The following is a 27288-nucleotide window of genomic DNA, read 5'->3' as shown; positions in this document are numbered from 1 at the left end:
GTGGACGCCAGAAGAGGGCATCAGATCCCCTGGAGCCAGAGTTACAGGAAGTTGTGGGTCTCTTAATGTGGCATTGGGAACAGAACTCTCCTCTAGTCCTCTACAAGAGCTGCATTTCCTTTAAACACTGAGCCACTCCTACAAGTGCATTACATATTCTCATCATATCATATACATAATTTGACATTTTCTCCCAGTATCATTAGGGTTGTCTCCCCTACCCCCCCCCCCCGACTGGGTTTCTCTATGTAGCTTTAGAGTCTGTCCTGGAACTTACTCTGTAGACCAGACTGGCCTCGAACTCACTGAGATCAGCCTGCCTGTTTCCCCAATGCTAGGATCAAAGGCATGTACACCACCTGCTAAGGCTGCCTTTTCTTACTGGTCTTGGAACTTTTAAAACAAATCATATCTGTACATTTCTGGACTTTCTATACTATCCCGTGTGTGTGTGTGTGTGTACCCTTATATTCCTTGAAAAAAATCATTTCAGTGGAGGGAACATGTAGGCGGAGAATGCTCATTTGTTTCCTGGCCGTCCAGACCTGAATAATAAGGCAGAAACTGTATTAACTACAACCCTGTTTGACCTATTAGCTCAGGTTTCTTATTAACTAACTCTTACATCTTAAATTAACCCATTTCTATTAATCTGTGTATTGCCACCAGGCTGTGGCCTATGGGAGGTGCTGGCATTCCGGCATCTTTCTCCATGGCAGTTATACGGCATCTTCCTGACTCTGTCTACTTTTTCTATATCTCTATTCGGATTTCCTGCCTGGCTTTACTCTTCTAAGTCATTGGCCAAAACAGCTTCTTTAATAACCAATGGTAATAAAACATATTCATAGCATACAGAGGGGAATCTCACATCAGGAACAGGCTTGCAACTGAGGCAGATAAATTGGGATATTACCTAAGGCATCGACCCTGCAAAATAATTTCTCCTCCTGTGGGTAATCTGTGGTCAGGTATTACTTGGTAGAAGATATAGGAAAGGCCAGTTCAGACCAGTATAGGAGGCAAGCACAGTGAAGGCCAAATTTCCCTGAAGTGCCTTGTGTGTATGATAGGGCATCTAAAACAGAATTGACAATCAGGATCAGGATCCACCCACTCCTGGCTCCTCCTTCCTCCTGGGCTCATTAAAAAATGAACCCTAGAAAAGGACTCATAGCTCTTGACCTACATGCTTTCTGGATCCCACTCCCATCCTATCCTGTGGAGCATATTCCAGAACATTCCATGTTTTACTCTTATGATTAGTAAAGCAACACTTTCTCCAAGACCCAAAAAACCTGGATATCACATCACAGTGACCCTAACACCCTTGCAGTATCACAACAGTGGAGAAACGGCTTCCTGCTTCAGGCTCCAGAGTCAACCAACAGTGACAGAACAGCTCCTGGATGTGGGAAGACATCTCTTTTTGCTCCTTTGGCTCCGTTACCAGTCTTCTAATCAATGTGGTATGTAATCACAGCCAGAGTAATGAGACAGTCTAGATTAAATTGATGAAAGAAGGAAATAAAATATTATTTGTAGGCAATTTAACTACTTAAATGCAAAATTGAAAACTATCAGTCTATTATTAGAAGCAAAAGGAGAAATGAGAAAGAGGACACATGCGAGATTAAAATCGAAATTCAGCTCTCTGCATAAAATCACATTTATATGAAAGCCTGGTAATATAAATACCTGGTAATATTCTTATTTTGCACTATATCTCCACAGAAAAACTGTAATTATATTAAAATAATAAAGATTTCAGAAAACAGAAGAGATTGCAAATGGAAAGGAAGTAATCTAGCCCATTACTAAAAAGAAACAGGCAAACCAGTACTTCCAACATTAGGAGGTGTGTGTGTACGTGTGTGGGGACAAGATACATGCATGACTGTGTGTGATTCTGTGTGTACTAACCTAGCAGAAAAGGAAACAGACATCCAAGTAACATCTCTAGGACTCACTGGAATTTAGGGTAAAGCTGAAGTAGATTATATATAATGTGCATATATACAGCAAACCCAAGAGTACCACATGAAAAAGAAAGTCTGTAACTACATGGGTGAGAAGTCAGTACAGAAATTTAAATGCTATGTTGGAATAAAGTAAATCAGAAAGATAGGGAGAATCAAAAGTACATTTGTAAGTAATATTATTTTGTACACAGATAGCCTGATAGAATCTACTTTAAAACTGTAAGGATATATAAATTCAGTAGGGTGGCAGATACAGATCTATGGGAAAATGAGTTATAACACATGGATTTACAATCAGTATTTGAAATTTAGGCCAAGAAAACAATCCTGCTCATTAGAATGTCAAAAAAATATGCAGAGATAAATCTAACAAATTGAAAGTACAAAACACTGTTTAGAATGAGATGAAACATTTAAAGAAACTGGAAAACATTCCAATTCATGGAAGACGAAGCTTTAAGGGGTAAACCGATCCCCACATGCTCATCCACTGGTGGAAGACAACACCTGAGGACCTTAGCAGACTCCTCTGTAGAAACTGTGAAGCTAACGCTAACATCTGTATGGAATTGACTGAGGAATAAAGGACCCTGAAAAGAACAGCAAAGTCAAAAGTTACTGCAAAGTAATGGCAGTCAAGACAGAGAGGCTGAGTAGAAGATCCGGAAGTTAGTCCAAATGCCTGTGACTGGAAGGTTGTCTGCAAGAGTGCTGAGTCCTCGATGAGGAAAGAGTGATCTCAGTAGAGGGGCCGGGACAGCAGGATGTCACAGATGGAAGCATAAAGTATGAAGTGGTCTCTTCTTCATTCACGTCTCCTAAATAAGTGGAAAGTGGGCTGAGTGTAAAGATATGCACTATGACAATCAAACTCTTGAAGTGGGAACAGTCAGTGATGCAGTTCCTTGTAAAGGCCTAGCAACTATTCAAACCATCAGTAAAGAAAGGGCCCAGAGCCTTCAGAGATTTTGAGAAATTAAAAATACATGCACACATAAGAATTTGCAAGTGAACAGTTACAAAAGGTGGACTACATTAAAAACATTTAAAAAATTAACAGATAAACAAGATGCTTATATGATGACTGCAAATGGGTACCCATCTCACATTTCCTGGTGGCAGATTCTTAGTTGACCTTGATCTTAAGATCCTTCTGCTTCAGCTTCCCCAGTGATGGTGCCACCATTCAGCACACCTCAGATCTTGAGAACATGAGGATCACTGGTGCGCTGTACTTTTTTTTCAGATATGTTAAAATGTATTTATGCTATATGTGTGTGTGTGTGTGTGTGTGTGCGCGCGCGCACGCACATGCCAAGTGCACACACATACAGAGGCTGCCAAGGTTGACATAGGATCTTTTCCTCAATTACTCTTCATACTCATTCACCTCCCATCTCCTCCCTTCCAGCATACTATATACAGGTGTGTGCGGCTACACTTGAATCTTTTCTCTAACATGGAATCAAACTCAGGTTCTCATGCTTGGCAATGACATTGCTGTTTTAAATTGTCAATTAAACGGTCACAGTAACCATAATGTAAATAGTTTTCTACCTGTAAAATTTCTATATACATATATTAGAACTGTGGGGCAGGACCTATAGTTTTTTGGTTCTTGTAAGTGATGTAATGTGAACACAACTCTGAGGGAGATAAGGAAGGATGGTATTGCTGCCTCAGATTTACACACAGCTTAACTGTATTAATCAATGACTGCCTTGTCTGATGCAAAACATCAAAAAGGTAACTGTCTAGGAACTAGCGACAAACCACTGCTAGGCCTTCCAAAAAAGCTTAGCAGCCAGGATTCCAAACATGCCCTCACAATCAGTGTCTACATTCTCAATGCTGTAGCTACACTACTGGGTAGTTTATCAATCTAAACTCAAAGGACAGCCTGAAGTTTTCTTCTGTAGCTGGTACGTCATGTTAGTGAAAGGCAATCTCTTACACTGAACCCCTAAGTGCTGTACTTAATAGAAGGACCTAGAGTTCTCAGGTAACCTTGTACCTGCCTGTATATGCATGACCAAATCCACTAAGCCCACAGAACCTCCACCTTGAATTCATTTCCACAACAGAGCAGGTCCTCATGAGGTTTTCAAGCACAGGACCTCCAACCAATGGCACACTTCTTTCTTTAAAGGTAGTGGTGTTTTTATTAGTAGTACGAAGGAGGGGAGAGCTGTGCCACTGCATGCCTATGGAGGTCAGAGGACAACTTGCAGGAGTTGGTTCTCCCTTTCTACTATGTCCTGGAGGCTGAACTCAGGTCATTACCTACTGAGCCATCTTGCCTGCCTCAGGTGGTGGCTTTAAATTAACATGTTTTATAGTCTTGGGTTCGAGTCTCCCAGCTCTCTGTTCACTACCATTATCTGAGCTAGAACTTCCCCAACCCCTTTTATTTCTCCTGCCCACAAAGGACGACTGTCCTACCACCTGATTGTGGTGGGCTGTACTCAGGATCAAGAGATGAACAAACACAACATAAAGTTCTATGAAACCCGGAGTGCCTCCTGCCACCCTGGGCTCAAGTGGAATGTGAAACTTAGCTGACACTTAGCTGAGGACAGGACGCAGTGCTGAACTAAGCTTTATGATCAAGTAGGCACCGTGCTAGCATAACAGAGTAATTCAGCCATTTCCAGGCTCCTCTGGCTTTTTATTCACCTTCATTACCCTCTTCCCCCATAAGTTCCCCAAGCATGACCCCTAAAGCTCTTTTTACACTAGAAGTCCCCTTACCCTGCTCTCTTCTCAGGAAGCAGTGAGAGAATACAACTAACCTCTCACCTGAGAGTCTCAGCACCAGGAGCCTGGCTGGCAACACCTGTCAACTCTGACACATGCAGAACTGCACCTGCTCCCTGCGGCATTCTGCAGCATTCTGCATCAAGGTAGGTCCAGACACCCAACCAAGCACAAGCTTGGAAAGAGCACCACAGCTGCTGAAAAAAAGCAAGCTGTGCCACACTGTTACCTCTGTGGTCAGGGAACAAGTAGAAAAAGAGAAGGAAGAAGAAAAGAACCAGAAACTTCTGGAAGGAGATAATTTCCCTCCATATGAAATGCACAGATAATTTAATGTCATTTTTCTTGACTTTCTTTTTCAGGGTATGACTGCAGAAAATCAAATTACAAGGTCATCATTACATCCTAGATTTATTACAACTGACCTGCAGGCAAAGGGTAGACTATTCCATAAACATGTGGATTCCATGGCTATGTCTTAAATAGAGGAGGGATTCAAACAAGAATACAGGATAAAATATTCCAAAGCTCCAAGAAGCAGGTATGTTACTGAGCTACATTTTTACGGACAAATAAGGCAAAATCCCTGCACATCAGCTTTTTTGATATTTTTATATACTTTCATATGGTACAAGAGAAAAATAACCAGAGCTCACAATGTACAGTTCTTTCACTATTTTCACAGCTTGTGAACACTATACACCCTTTTTGTTTTAATAAAGATACATTGTAATAAACTCCTTGCCCTTAAGTTTATAGTTTATAATAATCTATGATTAATACACTAAAATTGCCTTTTTTTATGTGGTCACCCACACAGCAGAAAGTGAGATAGCTCCTGGACAGTCAGAATTGCTTTGATCTCCATTTGCATAATGGCAGAGTGAGGCTATACTGAGCCAGACAGGAAGTTAACAGCAGAGAAACAAATTCTTCTTGAGTCCTGGGAGCAATGGAGGATAATGGCTTGGTACAACTTAAGGAAGACATAGAATAATGTCTCCTAGTGAAACTCAGAGAATCTAAGGGTTAAGGGCTCAGGGGTAGAAAATGGGAAAAACAGGCAAGCAGACCAAGAGATAAGCCATTTTTAAATTCTGCAGTGAATAGGGATGTAACTTTGAACAGCACCATTCTCCCTGTATTGTTTTACAGTATTTATGAGTGCCACTCTGGGAGACATAGCAATACCTACCAGTGCTTGATTCTGTAAGGGCATCACCTGCATCTCAGGCCAACTTGTAGTGCTGATTAACTGCTATGCAAAGCCTGATGCTCAGTGCCTGGCTAACGGGTAAGTGAAGACAAGCAGCACATGAGGTGAAGTGGCTTCCTTTACATTTTGCCTTTCTGTGGGGCAGAGGTGGGTAAAATCCACACCCAAGGGAGATAATGAACTAGTAGAGGCCCCAACAGGTGGCATGCCTATCTGAAAGGCTGTCATTTCAGATCTTCATTCTGCACAAATGTGCCTCGCTAACAGATTGCCTCTTTTTACCTAAGACATCAACTGAGTCTGGCTGTCTCAGCTTTTCAAGCATTCGAGCACACAAGAGAGATTCAGGGTTACAAATCCTTGGTAAGTAGCATCCCTGGTAATGTCAGAGTTCCAAATGTGAGAAACAAGCAAAATACTGGATTGAGCAAAAGTCATGTGCTGACAACAGATTGTGGGGAAGGAAAAGAAATAGAAACTGAAGACCTGGCCCATGATGGCAAGAAGCAAAGAATTGTGATTTGGTGTTTTGCTGCCTTCAGGAAATTATCTAATCAACAAGGCACATTGCTACTAGTTACTTCTCCCTGTTAGTAAGTTACAATGGCTCAAGTACCAGGCTTGGGGCCAAGGGAAAATCTATAGCTGCTACAAACTGTTCTGGAGAAGATAACAGAATCAAAAACATCTGTAAACTTTGCCTTCAGTACTGTTTCCTTCGTTCAGTTCTGGCAGTTGGTGGCAGGCAGGGCAACAAGTTGGCAGCACCCTTCTATGACAAGTGGCAGACTCCTGTACCTTTCCAGTGAAGAGCAGGGCTGGAAAAGGACAAAGAAACACATTCTGTCCCGTCTCAGTGTTTTAATGTTCACCTCTCTGAAAGCAACATGTTTTTTTTGGTAAAGATAGATTCATTCTAATTTAACATGATATTTTGAACAGGAAATCTGGCTGAGCACATCAATTCCCAAACATCAACTGTGACTGTAAAGCAACAGAATATCAGATCAGGAAATCTATTGCACTTGGTGAAAAAAGGAAATCCCTCCTTTGTCTCCCAGCTTCAGAAGGCAATGTGTCTCACTGGCTGTGCAAACTCTTCTCACTCAAGCCCAAGTCTCTATGTTCAGACATAGTACATCCATTACTGTGTCCTTCCAGGCTTTGGAAGTCTGACAAAACACCATTCCAGTAGCTGTGTCTCCAGGTTTTGAGTCAAGAAATGAATTTAAGGTGTGATCTAATCACAGTCAACAACTTGATCGTACTGACTTCCACACGTCATGAATATGTTCATCACAAAAGAGCAGGATGAGGTCTCTGACCAGCACTAACACTGTGATCAGTCAGGTATTACAGGGATGCACATTCTAGGTGACAGAAGTATACAGACATGATGGAAACGAACACCAATCTTATTGCACATGGTGTCTGGGCGAGCAATAAAAACACTGTGATACAGGATGAAAACTCTTTACGTCTTGCTTCTTCTCAGCCCTTTTTTCTAAAGTCTGATGTAGCAGCAGTATCAGTCGACATACATGGGAGAGCTGGGAGTAGCTGGCATCTGATCCAGGATTTTACAAACATAGCATGCGACCTCAACAGTACGTTCTTCATACATCAAAATAAAGGGATGTTTCTGCAAGAAAATTAAACAGAAAAAAAGCATCAAACATTTATATCTGAGCCCTAACTCAACTCAGTTTCTATACAGCACAGAACTACAAACTCCCAACCACATACAGCTTCAATATATCATAGAAGAGGCACTGATCACATGAACATCCTAGATGTGACATACTGGGTTACCATCTGGAGGCTCCACCCTGGCAGTGAGTCTCAGAATTTACCTGCATATAGAAAGTATTCACTGAGGAAGAAAATGGAGTTCTTGGTTCCTCAGAATGCAGTAACACCATATGAGAGCCAAGAACTACAAGAATCTCAGTCCAGCCTCTTAGGACACCAGAGAAAAACAAGTCTCCACATCCCCCATTGGTAGCTCAAGGATCTTCCAAAGGGTTTTTCAGTTTCAAATCTTCTGATTTCTACTCAAAAAGAGGCCAAAAGAAACTTTCCCTGTGCTCTCCAGAGTCCATAGCCTACAATCTACTACACCAACCCCCTTCTTTTGTTTCTATCACTATAAACAACAATTTCTAATTTCTCTGGATTTCACCTGGATTATCTTTACAGTCATTGCTGGGTTGACCACAAGCTCTTAAGTCTTGGAAAACCCTAAATGTGATAAGCCCTAAATGTGCTAAGCAATCTAATCTTTTCTTAAAACATTCCCACATCACTGGACCACAGACAATACTCTCTTCTCTGCTCAGAGGAAAGCCACACAAAGGAGACTGCTTATCATGAGATGCATGAGAATTTCTCAAAGATATGTGAATTGCCAGAATGATATACATTAGCAGAGGGACAGCAATAAATGATGAATAAAATTTCCACTAATTTTTTCTTACAGAGGAGTTACATATATTTAAGACTATGCAATGATATGCTTTAGGAGAATTTTCCAAATTCTTTTTATGAGGAATGAACTAATAAATTATAAGGAAAATTATAGCCACCAAATTTCCTCTGTCTAAAGCCTGTTGTCTGAAACACTCTGCAAGGACAAGCCTCTCTCTGGAGGCACATGCTGCTTACTGAACCAACTACAGGTCCATACTCACCAGAAGCTCTTTATACTTTGGCCTTTTGGATTCGTCCTTCGTAAGGCTAAAATAACATAAAAGTAATGGTGTTAAGATGAAGTCACATTGACCCAATTATTTTGCTTTTTACAGATGAAAAGCAGGACCTGGTCAAGGTCATCTTTGGCCATATAAAAAGTTCAAGGCCTGCCTGGTTATATAAGGCTTTAAGCTCTTAAGAGGACAGCACAGAAATCCTTCAATTGTAGATGTAATGATCTAGACAGTGATTTTGACATAAGAAACAAAAAACATGGCGTACATATTCACCACTGCTACCTACTGTGGCACAGAGGCAAACGAGGAGAAAATGCAACATAATCACAATATGCACATATAAAATAAAACCACAGAGGAGGTCTAGGAATCAAAACAAAGCAGAGCTGGGTAAATGACTCAGTGGGGGAAAGCACTGTCCTGAAAGCTTGACGCCTTAAATTCAAATCTCTAGAACCCAAGTAAAAAGCCATGTGCAGTAGCTTACCATGTGCAATTCTTATACTCTCAAGAGATGGGAGACAGAGAGAGTTTGTGGACCAGCCAGCCTGGAGTACACAGCACAGTGGCAGAAACAAGAGATCCCACCTCACGAAGCAAGGCAGAAAGTGAGAATCAACTCCTAAAAGTTGTTTCTCTGACCTCTACATCTGTTGGCAGCACACAACACATACAAATAAAATTTTAAAAATAAAGAGTCTGTAATATACAATAGATTCTTTTAAGCAAATATTCATTAAAATGGAATATAAAGAATGGCCAAGTTTATGGAATTATACAAATGCATATAATATGTGCAAATTGGTAAACAACAGACTGTTTTTCAGTGATGAGAGAGAACCAGCCAACTGTCATCCACAAGATTTCTTCTATCTAGTTCTTGAGCCATTCTTTTCCCTTTTGAAAGATCACTACCAGCAGAATTTGGTCAGAGAAGATGAAAGAGACTTGAAAACTCCAGTCAACAAGTGTTTTCTCATTATTCAGAAAGAGGACAGTGTTAGACCCTGCAATAGAAGCTTTATAAAACACTGAGTACAGAGAGATGGCATTCCTATAAAACAAAAGTATGCTCAAGAGTAAATAAGGCATCTTTAGATCATGCTGAATAAAATGAGCAATTATCAAACTTTTAAAAGGCTAACCTAAAAATGCTACTTAAAATATAAGACAACACTACCAACTATATCTATATACATCTATTCTTTGTCTGTGTTCTGTATGCATGCTCACATGTGTGTGGATACATGTGCATGGCAGGGATTGGCATATTTCTTCCTCAATCATTCTCTACTTCATTTATTGAGGAAAGATCTCTCTCTGAACCTAGAGCTCACTGAATCTGTTGTCTAGTTAGCCGATTTGTCCTGTCTCCACATAGAAGTGCTGGTACTACAAGCAGACCATATTGCCCATATGGCTTTTAATGGGTTCTGGGGATTAGAGAGTTCCAGTTCTCATATCTACAAAGCAAGTGCTTCATCCACTGAGCCATCTCCCTAGCCCTACATACATTTATTCTCAGGTGCCATGTACATATAAATAGATCTGACACAGTAGACAATGGAGTTCATGCCTTCTTTGGAATAGGATTAGAAAGAGCCAATATGTACATTTTAACCAATTAAGTCTTGGGCTTGACCTTACTACTGATACCCACATTATGCTCTAGGTTTTATCAGAGTAGAGATCCAAGCCTTAAAGTCTGGTCTCATGAGTTACTGAATAGTAAAAGCATCCAGGTGATCCTGACATAATCTCATTATGCTATGATTACCAGTCTCATGTAGGCATTTAACCTGGTAACTTATACCAGGAACTGGTGATCTGGAGACAGCTGCTTCTCCACCACCTACAGCTGCTTTTCACCAATACCTGTAGTAGAATAAGAGGGCAATGTCTCTTCAGGCTGGCTGGAATCTCCACACTGCAGTGATCCATAGTCCTAGCTGGGATAATGTAACAAAGGACTTCTTTTCCTATACAAAGCATCCATGTAATTGAGATTAAGCTGCCCGACTGACTGTTCTGCCACATGTGTCTGAATACTAGCAAATAAAGTACTTACCACAAGTTGACAAAGTTGATGAAACTGGGGGAGAATTCCCTCTCTTCGGAATTACTTAGTTGTGGAGGGTCTCCTTTCACCACTTGTGTTAGCTGATCAAACACACTATTCCACTTTGGATAAGGAAATCGGCCTGTGGCCAACTCGTACTAAAGAGAACAAAAAGGAAACAGAAAGACACCAAGCATGATTTACTACTCCCTAACAAAAGAGTGATGCCAATCCAAACACCCAGAAAAACTCTTTTAAAGCCCTCCCTCAAACTCCGTCAGGTTAGGGAGGAATCCCTGGATCATGAGGCCAAGCAAAGGACATAATGTAGAGAAGTGTGCCTCGACTGAACTCAAGTCTTGGGTTACAGAGGAATGCCAAACTCTGAACACCTCTGTAATGCAGGCCCAATCTCATTGTAGGAAGGCTCTGGGAGGCCTGTCTAGACATCTACAGAAAACAGTTTCACATTTTGTAGTCACTTGCATAGGAGTTCTCAGTACCAACAGTGGCCAGATCCCTTTATAAAGTAAAAAGAACATTTAACAAATGAAAATCCAGTCTGAATTCAGAGAAAACAGTACGCAAATCCACAGTCAGATTATAATTACTGAAGAAACTAATTCAGATGTAAAGACCCAATAAAAGGCACACAACAATGTCATTAAAGCACACAATACACACCTAAACAGTACTGTGGGCCTAAAAACCATTATGTCTAACATTCCCTGGCTGTGTTCTGAAATTCAATGAAAACCAAGGAATTGTGCACTTTCCCAAGATATGAAACTAATTTACTACATGCATCATGAATCACATTTTATGTGCTTTGGCAAAAAACTGATAGATGAAGCTGAGGCTCCCAACTTGTACAGAGAATGTTTCATAAGAGTGAACATTCTTAGAAAACCAATTCCACTTTCTCCTCAGAACAGCTGTCAGCTCACTGCTGTCTCCACAGGTGCACAGGGAAGTGAGAAGGCCTGCATGAGAGAGGAAAGGATCACAGCTTTGACTGAAGTTTCTTTTCAGTAAAGCTGAGAATGCTTTGAAAGCTTTAACCCTTACTATAAGGAATAAGCGCTCCCTAGGTTCGCTCTGGAGAACAAGCTGGACAAGAAGTCTGTGCCTTCTATGGTGAGGGACTACTTTCTTTAAGATTATCCTAGGAGAATCAGCAATGAGAAGATTCTAGGAACTGAAACACTGTTTCCAAACAAAGCTTTTGCTAAAGCAGCTGCTTCTCTGTTAAAACTTTTCACAGGTGTGGGGTGTAATTCAGTGATAGAACTCTCATCTACTATGCCTAAGACCTTGGTACAATTGCCACCTCTCCTCCCCAATGAAACAAAACAAAAGCAAAATTTCTCTTTAGTAAGGAAGTGTATACTTGCTCTGGGTGTATGTACATAGGTGCACAAGGCTTTGCATGCATGCGTGTGTTTGTGTACAGGTACACATGAGTGTGCCTGTATGTATACAGTTGCGCATGAACATATTTGCGTATGTGCGTTCACACACAGGTGTATGGAAGGTACTGGATAACTTTGAATATTGTTCCTCAGGCATCTATTTTGGATTTCTGAAACAGAGTCTCTCTAGGGCCAAGAATTCACCAAAGAGGCTAGACTGATTGGCTAGTAAACCCCAAGAAGTCACCTGCCTCTGTCTCCCAGCTCTAGCATCACAAATGCAGGCCATTATGCCTGGTTTTTTTTTGTTTTGTTTTGTTTTGTTTTTGCTCAGGGAGGTATTTCTAAATTTAAAGTATGCTTTCCATGCAAACAATCACCTAAGTGGGAGCAATAGGTCTGCCTATTGCCTATAGTCTGTGAATTGGCTTCATGACAAGAAAAAAAAAGGAGACAGCTGCCGACCTGCAGAAGCAAACTGTTAGGCCCTGACTCCATTAGTCTGTCAACAGTTCTCACCAAAACTAACAAGGCCATGTCATTCTGAATATAGGAAAAATATTAAAATTTTAAAAAACAAGACTGGTGAGCTTCAAAAAGCTCATTGGTCTAAATCTGAACTAAGGGGTCTTGGCTCAAATTGAAAATGGGAGGGAAATGTAAGAAGAGGCGTTTTACATTGTCTCACAGAACCAACATGGGACAGAAACTTCACAGATAATGTAGAAGAAGCTACGATTTTCTTCAAAAGCAGAAACAAACAACAATTTTACCAAGGTCCAGATCGATAGTAAACGTAAGAAAATAAACTTTAAAGAAGAAATGAGGACATAAAAAAGTATGACTTTGACTATATCCCCTCAAAGTTCTTATTAGAAGCCAAGACCCAAGGTGACAACCCCATGAGACAGGGTTTGAAGAAGTGACTAGGTCATCAGAGTGCATGGTGTCTCACAAGCAGGATTAATGCACTTACAAAGCAGACCATAGACAGTCATGTTCCTCACCTCTTTTGCTATAACAACAAAGACAACAGTTTGCTGTGTACGAAATACATCAAACTCTTGACCTTGGACTTCTAAGTCTCCAGAAATGCAAGAAATAAATTCCTGGATTTATTAAGATAACTAACTTATGGTACTGTGCTAAAGCACTCCAAACTAAGGCAGATTCATTTAAAATTAAACCAAAATTTCAAGATAGTCTCTAGGTAAAGAAGAAGAGCCTCTGCTTGTTACAAATCATGAAGTTTCTCATTATCACTTTTCAACATTTTTACCCCTTAATCTCTTATTGTTACATTACTATGACAAAGTTGCACCAACAGAAACATACCAATGTGATCCCCAAACTCCAGACATCAGAGCGAACGTCATACCCTTGTCGTGATGCACTTGGGTCTATTCTTTCAGGCTGGAATACAAAGAGAAGTCAAAGTCATTTATTATGTGAACCCTAAAGAAGCAGGTGAATGGAAGCAGTAGCTGGGAAGGGAGACAAAAACCTCAGCACCTTCCTAGAAGAATTCATGCCCCCAAATCAGGCTGAGAATAACAGGAAAACACCACTGTATTAGAAACAAAACAACCAACAAAAGACTCCACTGAACTCAATGGCTATGTCAGAAAGACTGTGCTGGCTAATCTTATGTCAACTCAACACAAGCTAGAGTCGTCAGAGAGAAGGGAGCCTCATTTGAAAAAATGCCTCCATAAGATCTGGCTATAAGGCATTTTCTTAATTAGTGATGTGGGGGGTGGGGGGGAGGGACAGCCCATTGTAGGTGGTGCCATCCTTGGGTCAGTGATCCTGGGTTCCATAAAAAAGCATGCTGAGAAAGCCATGAGGACCAAATCAGTAAGCAGCACCCCTCCATGGCCTCTGCATCAGTTCTTGCCTGGGTTCTAACCCTATTTGAGTTCCTGTCCTGATTTCCTTAGATGATGAACAGTGGAAGTGAATAAACCTTTCCGCACTTACTTGCTTTTGATCACAGTGTTTCATCATAGCAATAGTAACCCTACCTAACATGGGGACTACATTATGGTCTTTCTGACTTTCTCCCCTAAATAATCAAGGCAACTGGCAAAGCTAAGGCAAATGTTGGTAAATAGGAAGGAGCAGGAGGATTCTCTCAGCCTTTGCTCAATGGATAAGAATGACCACAAGATACTTGAAACAAATAAACAAAAAAGGCACAGTAGGAACTGTCGTCACTGTATGTCCCACCCTTTAATTCTTCTCAATAAGAATTACATAGCAATAATAATTTATTACTTGAATTATCTTCATAGATACATGTCTATGACTCATGTAAGAAAAATCAAAGCACAATAGTGTAATATATCATCTTATGAACAGCAAAACAAACAAAATTATTAGCAATTTCCACGAAAGGAACATTTTTATATTTCCTTGAAATTAGGTACCATTTTTATAAAGTGTGTCAGTGGATGCAGAGGAACAGCAAGAGAGTATTTCAGTGGCTCGGAGTTAACAATGGGTTGTTCCTGGAGACCGACAGTAACTATTACTAAAAGAAACATCCCAAAAATGTAATAGTTGCACTATACCACTAATTTGGAGATGTATACATTTTAATTTGAAAATAAGTACTGTGCTGCACCAATATTCATTGAAAGCTATCTAAATTTTTTGTTATAAATCTTATTTTACTGAAAACAATACATACTACATAAAAACACTGATTCAACCACAAGAGAAAACACTGTCCCAGGATCACTAATCCACATTATACAGACCTGGTGTTCTGAGGCATGACACACACCTTCTTACACAGAATGGCAACAATGCATAGCACATTCTGAGATGATGAGATAAAATAGAAATCATGAATATCTTTAAACCCTAACCCTATCTTTGAACATCACCAAACATTTACAGTCGGAAAAAAGCATACTAAGTAATATGTAGATCAAAAGAGTCTCAAGAAGTAGTAAAATCTATTTTAAACAACATAAAAATGAGATTTCAGTTTAGCACGCCTTGCAGGATGTGGCTAGGTCTTACTCAGAGGGAAATCGTCTACTTAAAGCAAATAATGGAGAAGATGTCTCAGATCATAGCCCAGCTGTACAGACTAAGGAACTAGAAAACCAAACATTAAACAAACACAACAGCAAGAATAGCCACAAAAAGAAGAAATTAGACCTAAGGAACTGAGCAGCGGGAAGTAACAAAGACAGTGAGTTGAATAAAATAGGAACTTCAAAAAATAAATAAATAAAAAGAAGTCAACAAAGTCACAGCACTTCTTGGGCCAATAGCAGAATCATACACTGAGGGTAAGAGCTAAGCAGACCAAGAGAACATAAAAGCTTAAGATTTCTAAGTAAGGAGAAGCCATGGAGCCAGTCACCAGGTCAGACATGCTGAATCTTTTCCAGTAAGCCACCACCTCGTGGTGCTACACAGATTATTAGAAATGAGTTAGTATCAAGATATGAGAGTTAGTCAGTAACTAACTCTCTAGAGATAATGGGCCAGGCAGTGCTTAAATGAATACAATTTGTGTGTTGTTATTTCTGGGACTAAGCTAGCCGTGCGGGAGCCGGGCGGGACGAAAAGCAGGCCTGCTCGCAGCCCCTCACTACATATGGCACCCACGTGGATAACTGAATCCACAGAAAGCTTGAGAAAGCTTGGGAAAGAATAGAGTAAAGCATGTTTTGTTGGTAGCAGCAATTTCTCGGGTCTACTTTGCTTGCTAGAGGCAAGCAGGGCTCTCATCTAAGAAAGGCTTCCTGACTCAGCTTTAGCTGCAAAACCCTGCAGCTCATTAAGAGGTCCTGCTAAGAAACACTAAAATAGTATTGATAAAAAGTTGACTGCATGCTTTTCGGTTTTCAGCTGTAGCAGGAAAAAAGCTGTGCTTTTTTAAAATGCCGGCTTTCTGGGCTGTTCTGTCAGGGCAATCTCTGACTCTTTCAGGCAGGCAGTCCGACTGAGTGTGGTCTGTGAGCAGAATGCTGCAGCTTGTTTGCTAGCAAGGACCTTGAAATGCCATAGAGTTGTGGCAGTGAACACAGCTCTGGCTGGTATCTCAGCCATGAGATTAAAAGCTAAGGAATGGGCCGTCAAAGTCATGGCTTTAATCCTCTCCAAAAAGACTCATGTAGTCAGAAAGAGAGATATACAGTAAAGAGAGATTCAAAGAGGAAGAAAACCTCTAACTGGTTTATAGTATGTTAAAAATATATGCAGGCTAAAGGTTAAAGTCATTAAAAAGAAAAAAAGGGAGACACAGGGTGTGGTGGTACACACCTTTAATCCCAAAGCCTGGGAGGCAAAGGTATATTGACCTTTGTGACTTCAAGGGGCAGAGGCAGATTGACCTCTGTGACTTGAAGGTGTGGTAGTGCACACCTTTAATCCCAATGCCTGGGAGGCAGAGACAGACAGATCTCTGTGAGTTCAAGGTGTGGTAGCAAACACCTTTAATTCCAGCACTGGAGAGGCAGAGACAGAGGGATCTCTGTGAGTTCAAGGACAGCCTGGTCTACAGAGTTATTCCAGGACAAAGATATATACAGAGAACCTGTCTCAAAAAGCCAAAAGTTAAAAGTAAAAATAAAAGAAATAGAGGTTAAAATAAAGCTGCATAAAGATGGAAAATACACAGAGAATCTTGATACTGTATGCTATTATGCTCTCTTTGAATTGTTTGAATGCTGAGGAAGGAGCAACAGCTGCTAAAAGATATTTGTTTATAAATACTGTTGAACTAATCCAAGAAAGATATTTTGAAAATACCTTGACTTCAGAATTTGGGTCTAAGAATATGATGCTTTGGAAAGGAGGTCCTTCTTTTGTTTTCGCAGAGGATGAGACCCTGTGGATTGCTTCTATCCCAATATGGTATGATAGACCACGTCCTCCTGAAAGGTTGCTGTGAACACCCTCAAGAAATTACTTCACTCAACTGCCAACTGAGATGAACCTGGCAGACAGGTTTTACCATGAAAGACCTGATTAACAGCGCCCCTATATAGCAGGAAGAAGTTTGGAGAGAAATAACTACGTCCATATTCCCAAATATTGTTTATAAATGTTCTTTTACATTTAAAGGGGGATATGATATAGATATGAATAATTTCATTGGTATGGATTTTAAGGTCAATTTTGTTATATGTATATATATTTCTGATCTTGATTGAGGTATTGTGATTGTGTAGTTCATTTAAAAATGTAATGTATAATTAAAAATATAGGTTGTTAATGGATAATCATTGATAATAGTCAAGCTTGTAGTAATGTTAGTTTGATTTTCTAGATGTGCATAGATACATTTCAGATATGCATTCTTCATATCTTTCAAAGACTACAGAACATGGCATTTAATGTTTTAATAACTTAGGACTTTTCATGACAATGAGACACGTCTGCTCCTGGAAGCACCAATCTACTTCAAGAGGAAGATGGGCATCGAAGAGGCTCCTTATGGAGTTTGATAGCCATTTTGGGCAAGAAACTGCTCTTGCCTGGACTGTTGTATAAACTGGACACAGAGAACCCACAAAGAGAGGACTGCTGAACTTGCCTAAAGGTGAGATGATCTTTCGGAGTTCCTGATTCATGAAAGAGTCTGCGAGACACTCTGCAGGACACAGCAGATAGTGACTGAACTGCCTTTGAAATTTCCTGCTTCATGGAAATGTCTCTGGATACAATGGGCCTGAAGGCCGAAGAGGGATGCCACAACAATACAGAGGAACTTTGGGTAACTGTCCAGGCAGCGAGATGTCTCTGTCATTTCTAGAGTTTTGGAAGTTGCTTACTTCTTGCTTACTTAGGTAATATTATATCCTTCTGGAGTCTTTGATGGAGTTGAAGAATGGATAGTCATAGTTATAGTTTTTCATTATTATGATAAAGATATAGTTATAAATATTGTGACTGTAATTCTTGCTTGATAACTGTTTTGTTATATGTAATTTTACTATGTTAAAATGAAAGCCTTTCTTTTTTGTTTAAACAGAAAAAGGGGAAATGATGGAGGAGGGTTATCTGTCTATTGTGTGTCAATAAAGAGACTGCCTTGGCCCCTTGATAGGACAGAAAATTAGGTAGGCAGAGTAAACAGAACAGAATGCTGGGAAGAGGTCTATGAGGCAGAAGCCATGGAGTCAGTCACCAGGTCAGACATGCTGAATCTTTTCCGGTAAGCCACCACCTCGTGGTGCTACACAGATTATTAGAAATGGGTTAATATCAAGATATGAGAGTTAGTCAGTAACTAACTCTCTAGAGATAATGGGCCAGGCAGTGCTTAAATGGAAAAAAAAAAAAGATTTCTAAGTAAGAACGAAGCCTGGGAATTTCTGGAAAGCAATAAACAAAGGAAATCCTCCGATATAGGGTTAGGAGAGGTGCCATATTAAGTAAGTCTTCATATGTAACTGAGGAGCTAGTGACAGCTGTAGCTGCTAGAGAAGAGAAGGGCAGGTCTTTTTGAAGGGTGTGGCCCCTGATACGTCAGCCACACTTCAGTAGGTGGATGGCTGCACAAATTGGATTTAGTGAGCCATTAAAGAGGAAAAAAAAGGATCTAAAGTTTAGAGGGGATGAGAGACAGGGTCCAAGAGGTACTGGGGGAAAGTGAGGTGAGTATGACCCAAAGCACTATGAAGTTCTAAAAGAAATAATAAAAACTTATTTTTAAAAGGAAAATGAAAACCTATCAAGACAATAAAGAAATACAAATAATCTCAGAAGTATGTATCTTCTTAATGAATCTGTCATTAAAAACCTTCCCATAAGCTGAATGTCATGGCTCACACCTATAATCTCAGTACTGGGAAGGCTAGGGCAGGAGGGTTACCAAAGCAAGCTTGGTTGTACAGCAGGTACCACGATAGTCTGGGTTATAGTGAAAGACCCTGTCTAAAAAGAAAAATGGAGAAATCCACCTTCCCAGAAACAGACTCACATTAAGATGGGTTCACTGAGCCCTTTCAAACCTGCATCGAAGAAATACCAGACATCTTACACAATTTTATTTCAAAAGACCAAAAAGAAAAAAAAAGAAAAAGAAAGAAAAAAATGGTTCCCAACTCATTCCACGAGGTCACTAAAAGCTCTTAGAAAACCTGAGAGACAGTGCAAGACAATGTCCCCATACACAAAGGCACAGAACTCACTAGCAACATGAGTAAATCTAACCCAACCACAAAAGAGCTAATGCATTAGAACCAGTGTGCTCTGTCTCAGAAATACACATAAACCTGATACATGTAACATGAATGGAATACATATTCATATAATGGGGAAAATCTGTATAATCAGTAACTTTAGCTTCTGATGAAAGTCAAATTTAAGCCCAATAATAATGGCAAAAAAAGAAACAAGTTTTAGCTTTAAGAATACATAAAATCACTCATTTCATCAAAGAAATAGAAAGCAACCTAGAGTTAATTCCAGAAACAACACTTTCTAATGGAGATGTTCACCCCTGCTATTTCAGCACTGGGCTCCAGCTAGGACAATCAGCAAGATGAGAAGGTACTTTTATTCAGAGACACTCAAATGTCTACAATTCTCTCTACACAGAAAACCCCTATTAAAACTACCAGTGGTGCTAAATTAGTAAGTCCACCAAGGCAATGCCAACAGAAACCAACTACTTGTACTTCCACATAATAAGAGTAAAGTGTTAAAAAAATTTTCATTCCATTTTCAGTAATAGTATCCAAACCCATGAATTCTTTTCTTTTCTTTCTTTCTTTCTTTCTTTCTTTCTTTCTTTCTTTCTTTCTTTCTTTTTTTTTTTTTTTTTTTTTTGAGACAGGGTCTCACCATGCTATCCTGGAACTTACTATGTGCCCCCAAATTCACAGAGATTTGCCGGACTCTGCCACTGCCTCCTCAGCACTGGGATTAAATGTATGTGCCACTACTGGTCAAACCATGAATTCTTTAGGAATCAATTTTAAATGATTCCATAATAAAAACTATAAAAACTGCTAAGAGAACAAAAATATCTAAATGAATAGTGTGCCCTTAAAGAAGATATAACAGATACACTATACATCAAATAATAGGGCCATGCAATTTATGATGTAAACAATGACAGAACAGAGAAAACCTTTGAAAACGACACATTTCAGAAAGTACTCCTTTAAAGTAGATCCTTTCCTTAACTAATGATCTAGCACTATTTTATACACTGGATAGAAAGGCTTCTATAACACAAGAAGAAAAAAATGTACAAAGGAAGTTGAGACGACTTTTGTTCATGTCTTTTGTATCAATGTGTATGTGCATGTCTGTGTGCCTTGTGTGTGGGGTGCTCACAGAGATCAAGGTATCCAATCCCATAGTGTTGAAGCTGTAAGCCACCCAACATTGGAGTTGGAAATTAAATTTAAATGAAACTTTGGTCCTCTGGTTATGGCAACAGATGCTCTTAACCTCTGAGCCATCTCTCCAGCCCATGAAGCCATTGTGTTGGGTTAGAAGGATGAGAAATCTTCTGGAAATTAGACCATCAGGTGTGCTCAAAATAAGACCAAAAAAAAAAAAAAAAAGGAGGGAGGACATGATTTTGCAACTGTTCCCACTGTCTTTGAAGTGTTGGAAGTAGCCAATATGATGTGCTTTGTTATATGGTGCAATATAAAGCAGACAACATCTACGAAGTTGGCATCCCAAAACAATCTAGGGTCTAAACCTGGGGGAATCAGAATCATGAAGAATGTAAGGTTCTAAAGCTACTTCCAAAAAAGCCAATCCCATGGAGGAAGAAAAAAAAAAAAAGGTTCAGGCCAGCTCAGACTAAAATAAAGAATGCAATAGCAGAAAATGAGGCATCCTTCTAAGATGGATGTTTATTAGACATTTAGGAAATGTAGTTTAGACTATGTAATAAAACAAAATCCTTGACTATTTTATGTTAATGGTATTGTGGTTATGTAAAAGAATGTATATTGTAAGAAGGACACTCAAGTGTTTAGAATAAAATGATTCAGCAAACATGGAAGTGCACAACATACACATGCACGCGCGCGCGCACACACACACACACACACACATGCATTCATATACTTATATGTGAGGCCAAAGAACTTGGTAAACTGTTAGCAATCTCCATATAAAATCATTATGCAAAAATTCTTTATTTCAGATCTTTTTAATATTCTACAAGTTAAAGAGTAATTCCAGCTTCTCTAGACTGAGGAAAAACTGTAAAAGTCCACTACAAGGGCATTTCTGGTGATTTCAGGACTTGTAAAATGGAGGTGGTAGCAGGAAGATCCCAAATTTGGAGCAAGGTTTCATAAAACCTTGTTTCAAAAACACAAGCAAAAAGCATTTCTGACATGCAACAATATATCAAGAGGAGTCAAGCCACCTCCAGGCTTTCAAAATTAATGTTCTTGTCCATGTATCAATATGTCAGCCTCTGTAAACTAATTGACAGGACTATTTCATTTGATCCAGTCAACATCAGAGCTCCAGAGGTTCAGCTGGCCTGTAGGATAAAGTTGTAAGGTAGGATAGGACTGTAGGATAAAGCTGTCCCAGAGTTGGATAAAGTCAGGAGGAACAGTGAGGCCTTACACTCCTTTTCTTGCTGGGGTCTCAGGACCACATTTCTACACAAGAACAGAGACTGTGTCTTTTGTTAAAAGTTAGATGAATTCAGAATAGTTTGCCATACTTGGGCCACAGCTATATTTTTAAGACTTGCATGAATTGAAAGGAATTCTTAAGGAACATAACATAGTGCTAATGTTTGAGTATATTTTGTTCCTAAGTGTTGTGGTTCTTAGAGGATTGGTTCCCAAGGTGTCAGTAGCAAGACAGCCAATCCTTTAGACAAAGGGCCATTAAGAGGTGAGGTCTCTAAAGAGCTTAGCTGGTCAAGGGGGAACTCAGAAAGGATTGATGTTGGGCTATTAAGTCAGGTCTCTTAGCAGTGGGTTATTATAAAACAGAGCCCTTTAGCCCTTTCTGCATACAGACAATTCCTTTCCCATTTCTCTGCCACATTGTGGTAAAGCCAAAGGCTCTCACCAGAAACAAATAGATGAGAGCTACTCAATCTTAACTTTCAGCCTCTCAAAACATTCTTTCCTTACAAGTATTCAGTTTTAGGTTTTCTGTTACCACAAGAAGAGCAATAAAATCCTACTGTTACAGGGAAAATTGTTCCGGCTAACCTTAGCACTAAACCAGCTCTGAGCAGGGCCATGCTCAGTTATTCTCTGGGCTGTATGGTTACCGAATGTGTCAATTATGGCAGTTACCAAATGTGTCTAATCATTCTTATTTTTTGCCTCTGAATCTGCTGTGTCATTTGTTCCTAATTAACACAAAAAGAGTATTTTCTGAATTACATCTATCAAGTAAGACAACAGTTGCAAAGCTCAGATTCTAAAAGAAAATGTCTTTTTATCAACACACACACACACACACACACACACACACACACACACACACACACACACACATTCTCCCCACCCACCCCCACCACCCCTTTTTTTTATTTTTTGAGACAGGGTTTCTCTGTAGCTTTGGAGCCTATCCTGGAAACTAGCTCTTATAGACCAGGTTGGCCTTGAACTCACAGAGATCTGCCTGCCTCTGCCTCCAGAGTGCTAGGATTAAAGGCGAATGCCACCACGGTCCAGCTCACTTTTACATTTTTGTTTGTAGAAAAAGTGAATGAAAAAAATCTAAAAAATTTAGGGTACTGACAGTGCAACAATTCTAAAATATTGTCAATACTGAAACATTTCATAGGCAATACTTTCCAAACATGGAGCCCATGTATATACAGCAAGAGAATACATGCAAAGAACAGGCAGCATTGTGTTTCTCATGATCACACACTGAGGTGAGAAACAGAAGTGATGGCAAACTGATGTCCAAGTGATAAAGAGAAGAAAATGCATTCAAGGTTTTAAATGAATATGAAATCTGAAGAAGCACCAAACCCACCCATCCAGAGCATGCTAAGGAACCTTGAACATCTAGCCTGTGACTATCCTGACTTAAAATTTTTATAGCACTTAAAGAAGCAACCATGAAGGAAACAAAGGAGGAAAAACTTTCTTTAACTCTTAGTTAATCTTTATTTTAAAAAGGTTCTTGGAGGCATGATAGCTCAATGAGTAAAGGCATTTGTTGGGCGAGATTAGCAACCTCAGTTCAATTCTTGGAATCTAAGTAAAGGTGGAAGGAGAGAACTGATTCCATAAAAATGTCTTCTAACCTCCACACATGACCAAAGAAGACATGCCCTTTCATCAATGATGATGATTTAAAAAGTCTGCAATACTGAAACAGACTGACAGAAAAGGCTCAATAAACAACAGCAAACTTTATCATCACTTGTAGGAGCATGCTGTTCCCTGCTAAAGGACCATGGACACTAAAGGAAAAAACTGGCACCTAGGGAGAAAAATTAAAATATAGACACCAATCATCAATCAAACGCAGTTCAAACTCTGGGCTGTGAAACAGGCCATGCAAATTCACAGGGATAGGATACAGGGAAGCTCTGAAAGGACAGTGTCCATCTGTCTTCCAATGCCTAAGGCCTCTGTATTTACTGCTGTGTTCCATCCATTCTGAAGTAACAAATCACAATTGGTGAACAGTTTCAGACTCTGTAAGGCACACTCTATTCTGTCAGGAACTGTTTTCCTGTACTAAGTTAATCTTCTATAACTTATGACAGCATCCTTTAGTGGCCTAGAACAAACATTTCTCAATTGATTCTGATTATGGTCAAGAAAGTACAGGAGATAGAAGGAAAACAAAGACAAGGATAATTTATCACCTGGTTGACTGGGTGAGTTCAAGAAAATGAAAAGAAAAATCAGGAGAGACCATAAATGCTAAAGGCCAAACAAGAGGATTACTGTGTACATAGCAGTGCACTGAAATAATTTAGCAATGTTTCCAGAAGTTAAAACTTAAGCTTGGAAATGCTTAGGAAGAAAAGCGCTCTAGCACAGTGAAGCTGCATGGTTGAAGGCAGATCCCCTCCACCTAGCACCAAAGGGCACAGGCTCTCTATGTGATGACTGCCAAGCAAGAGACTTTGCTGCACACTTACTGCCATGTACGGTCTACACCCAGCATCTCTTGTCTTGGCAATGGAGTCCACAAGTTGTCCACTGATGCCGAAATCACAGAGCTTAATATTTCCACTTCTGTCCAGAAGAATATTGGAAGGTTTGATATCTGCAAGAAATACATGCCATTCAGTACAAAACTGATCAATCAAGCAACTCTAAAGTACTACACTCGAAACTACTAAAATCTGGAGTCCTTAAATTCAGATATACAAGAAACAAAACTTTACTTAGCACATGCAATCATATTTTAAATACACATCAATAACTAAGATCAAAGATGGTGGCTCATCCCTATAATCCCAGCACTTAGGACACTGTTGGGGGATAATTAACCAAGAATTTGAGGCCAACCTGGCTACAGAATAAGACCTTGTCTATAAAACTAAAAAGAGACAAGAACTGTAATTTAACAGTCAAACTCCTTTCACCACTACAATTTAACAAGCCAAAAGACTTTTTCTCTTACCATCTTCACACATATAAAACACACACAAATCACGGTTTTCAGCAGTCAGAACAAAGAATGAACTTCATCAGATAATACACTACGCTAACTTTCAAAAGATATCAAGAATTACACAACAAAGTAAAAGTAGACCAGTCATGAACCGATAATTTCGTTGAGTATAGCTTTAATTTATGAAAACATTATTTTAAACGAAAAAATTATTTATTCTCAAAAATGCAGTTATTTCTAAGAGATTTTTTAAGATTAATTGTGTGTGTGCGCGTGCGTGTGTGTGTCTAAGTGTAGACCAAGAGTGTGAGGAGAGACCCTAAGAGGCCAGAAGACATCAGATCCCCTGCAGCTGGAGTTACAGGAGGCTGTGAGTCACGCGGTGTGGGTGCTAGGAACAGAATCTGGGTCTCTAGAGAGCAGCAAGCTACTGAGCCAATTCTCTAGCCCATCTCAGGATCTTCTGATCTTAAGTGGCTTTCTCCAGTTTCTCCCAATCAACTTTCCCTTGGACTCATTTCTATAACTTTCAGAACTGTTGGCCTTTGTTCAGCATGCAAACCCAAAGCTCCTCCTGACTGATAATTACTACCAATGTGCCAATGAGCTAACTGCCAAAATTTCTCCTACGCTCTCCAATTCTCTATTTTTATCATAATTCTTCTATCTATTTCATTGTCAATATCACAAAAAATTTAGTAAGTTGAGACATAGAAAACATCTACATATAACTCGAATAGTCCAGAAAAAACTCGAACAGTCCAGAAAAGCTCCCCTATGATGATAGATAGATCCAGAATATCACCTCTCAAAAACACCCATTCTTAATTCTCCCACCCTTTCCCGTGGGACCTGCATCTTGTCAAGGTTTCTATCCACTCTTCCAAAATATGGCTCCTAATTAGTTTTAGCTCCGTCAGGGTAAGTCTCATGCTCTTAGAGTAGGGGTCAAGTCTAGTGAATATGACATAAAATACAAACATGTAAAAAGGTCCTACTGCTAAATACACCCATCCAGGAAGTGAGAATACTTTCTTCAGGAGACTAGAAACAATACTGGGAACTAAGGTGGTCATTAATGCCAGATAATCAAAGATTTTTACAAGCAGGTCATGTTTTAGAGGAATTTCAGTTTATAATGTAAATTTTAAGACTCCTTTACAAACACATGCTCTAAAGTGAGAAGAAACACTTTACAGGAGAAATGCCAAGGCATAGGGATTGAGAGCACAGCTAAGAGGTAGGGAGCACTTATCCAGAATGCACAAGGACCTGGGTTCAATTTCCAGAAATGGGGGAAATGTCCTAATGGTGCCATCTCTTCAGATTCGTCTTTGAATGTCTGCACAGCCACTCTGATGCTTTGACGGTATCCAGTCTTCAATTACACTGAGCAATGAGTGATTTATATTTAGCCATTCATGTTTCCCTTTTATTAATGTTATTGGCACATTTGAACTGTACAAATACATTTCATTATCAACAGTAACTATTTCTAACTAAAATCAATAATCTGTAGCAAAATGCAACTTTTAAGCCCAATGTACTTACTAAGTGAGATAGAAATTTAAAAAATTCCAGGGGAAGAAAAGCTGATGCTTCAGGATACACAGTATTTGGGTTTGGTTTTCTCTGTATTTTTTGATTAGTTGGATTTTTTTATTTTGTTGGCCAAAACCACAAATATTCCAAGGAGGTTTATAAGTATTATGGGAGTTTTCATTAAAAAATACTTTAACTAATATAAGGAGAAAAAGTTGACTCCTGTTCCACAGAAAGCAATCCATACCCACCTCTGTGAATAATTTTCAAGTTTTCTTTTAAGTGGTTTAGTGCTTTCACAGTCTGGAAAGAAAAAGAAGAGGTGGGATAAAGATCTTGAGTTTTTAAATAAAATAGCCCAACAACCTAGCACAAGCAATAGCCTCCATAGCCCCCTGTATGCTTTCTCAGCTTAGCATTTCAAGTGCTGTCTTTCTGCATTTTGCATGACAATGGCATATAATCTTACATCAGAAAAGATGCCTCTACATGGTCCTCCTGACAGTTAAGAAAACAGTAACATGACTTATGTATGAAGTCACTAAAAAGTTGTATTGTTTTTGTACCTCAAACCTGTACAATCATAAAAAAGTACATATTCACTGAACTGATTCTACTATCCATGATGGTGATTATTTCCATAAATCCTCAGTTCTTCACACTTAATCACTAAACCCCTGACTTAAGTTCTGCAGATCCAGCATATCTCCTCAGCCAGCAGTAATTTATTCTGTCCTGGGTCACACTACTCATGATTAGAAATCATAGCCTTCTTCAGAAAAAGAAGCAACAGAGACTTGACAACAGGTCAACACATATGCTGTTAAATAAAGAAAAGGAAAAGGAAAGAAGGGAGGGAAGGAGGGAGGGAAGGAGGGAGGGAGGGAGAGAGGGAAGGAGGGAAGGAGAGGGAGGGGGGAAGAGAAAGAAGAAAAGTCGAATCTTTACTGTCAGAAGAATTATATGAGGAATGTAGAAAATACCACCTTGTATTAGCTAAGAAACTCTCCCCGTTTGTTCATTGGACTATTAATTAGCAAGAGACTTT

The 27288-nt window shown here is 39.5% G+C and overlaps 1 protein-coding gene across 5 annotated transcripts in view; it reads right to left on the bottom strand.

Moving 5' to 3' along the window:
• Nucleotides 1-5131: 5131 nt before the first annotated feature.
• Map2k4 (mitogen-activated protein kinase kinase 4) overlaps nucleotides 5132-27288 on the bottom strand; it is a 96995-nt gene continuing 74838 nt past the window's right edge. For all 5 annotated transcript variants that reach the window (XM_085695111.2, XM_085695110.2, XM_048448267.3 and 2 more), the window contains 6 exons: nucleotides 26492-26543; nucleotides 24220-24347; nucleotides 13470-13547; nucleotides 10732-10880; nucleotides 8646-8691; nucleotides 5132-7597 (listed from right to left, as the gene is read on the bottom strand). In XM_085695111.2, the coding sequence (XP_085551237.1) occupies nucleotides 7484-7597; nucleotides 8646-8691; nucleotides 10732-10880; nucleotides 13470-13547; nucleotides 24220-24347; nucleotides 26492-26543 (567 nt within the window). In that variant the 3' untranslated portion in view covers nucleotides 5132-7483. The remainder of the gene's footprint in view (nucleotides 7598-8645; nucleotides 8692-10731; nucleotides 10881-13469; nucleotides 13548-24219; nucleotides 24348-26491; nucleotides 26544-27288) is intronic.

This window comes from Myodes glareolus, chromosome 9 (assembly GCF_982192425.1).
Source record: "Myodes glareolus chromosome 9, mMyoGla1.1, whole genome shotgun sequence".
In the NCBI taxonomy this organism is placed as follows: domain Eukaryota; kingdom Metazoa; phylum Chordata; class Mammalia; order Rodentia; family Cricetidae; genus Myodes; species Myodes glareolus.
The sequence above is the reverse complement of the archived record's forward strand: the minus strand, read 5'-3'. Positions and strand labels throughout refer to the sequence as shown.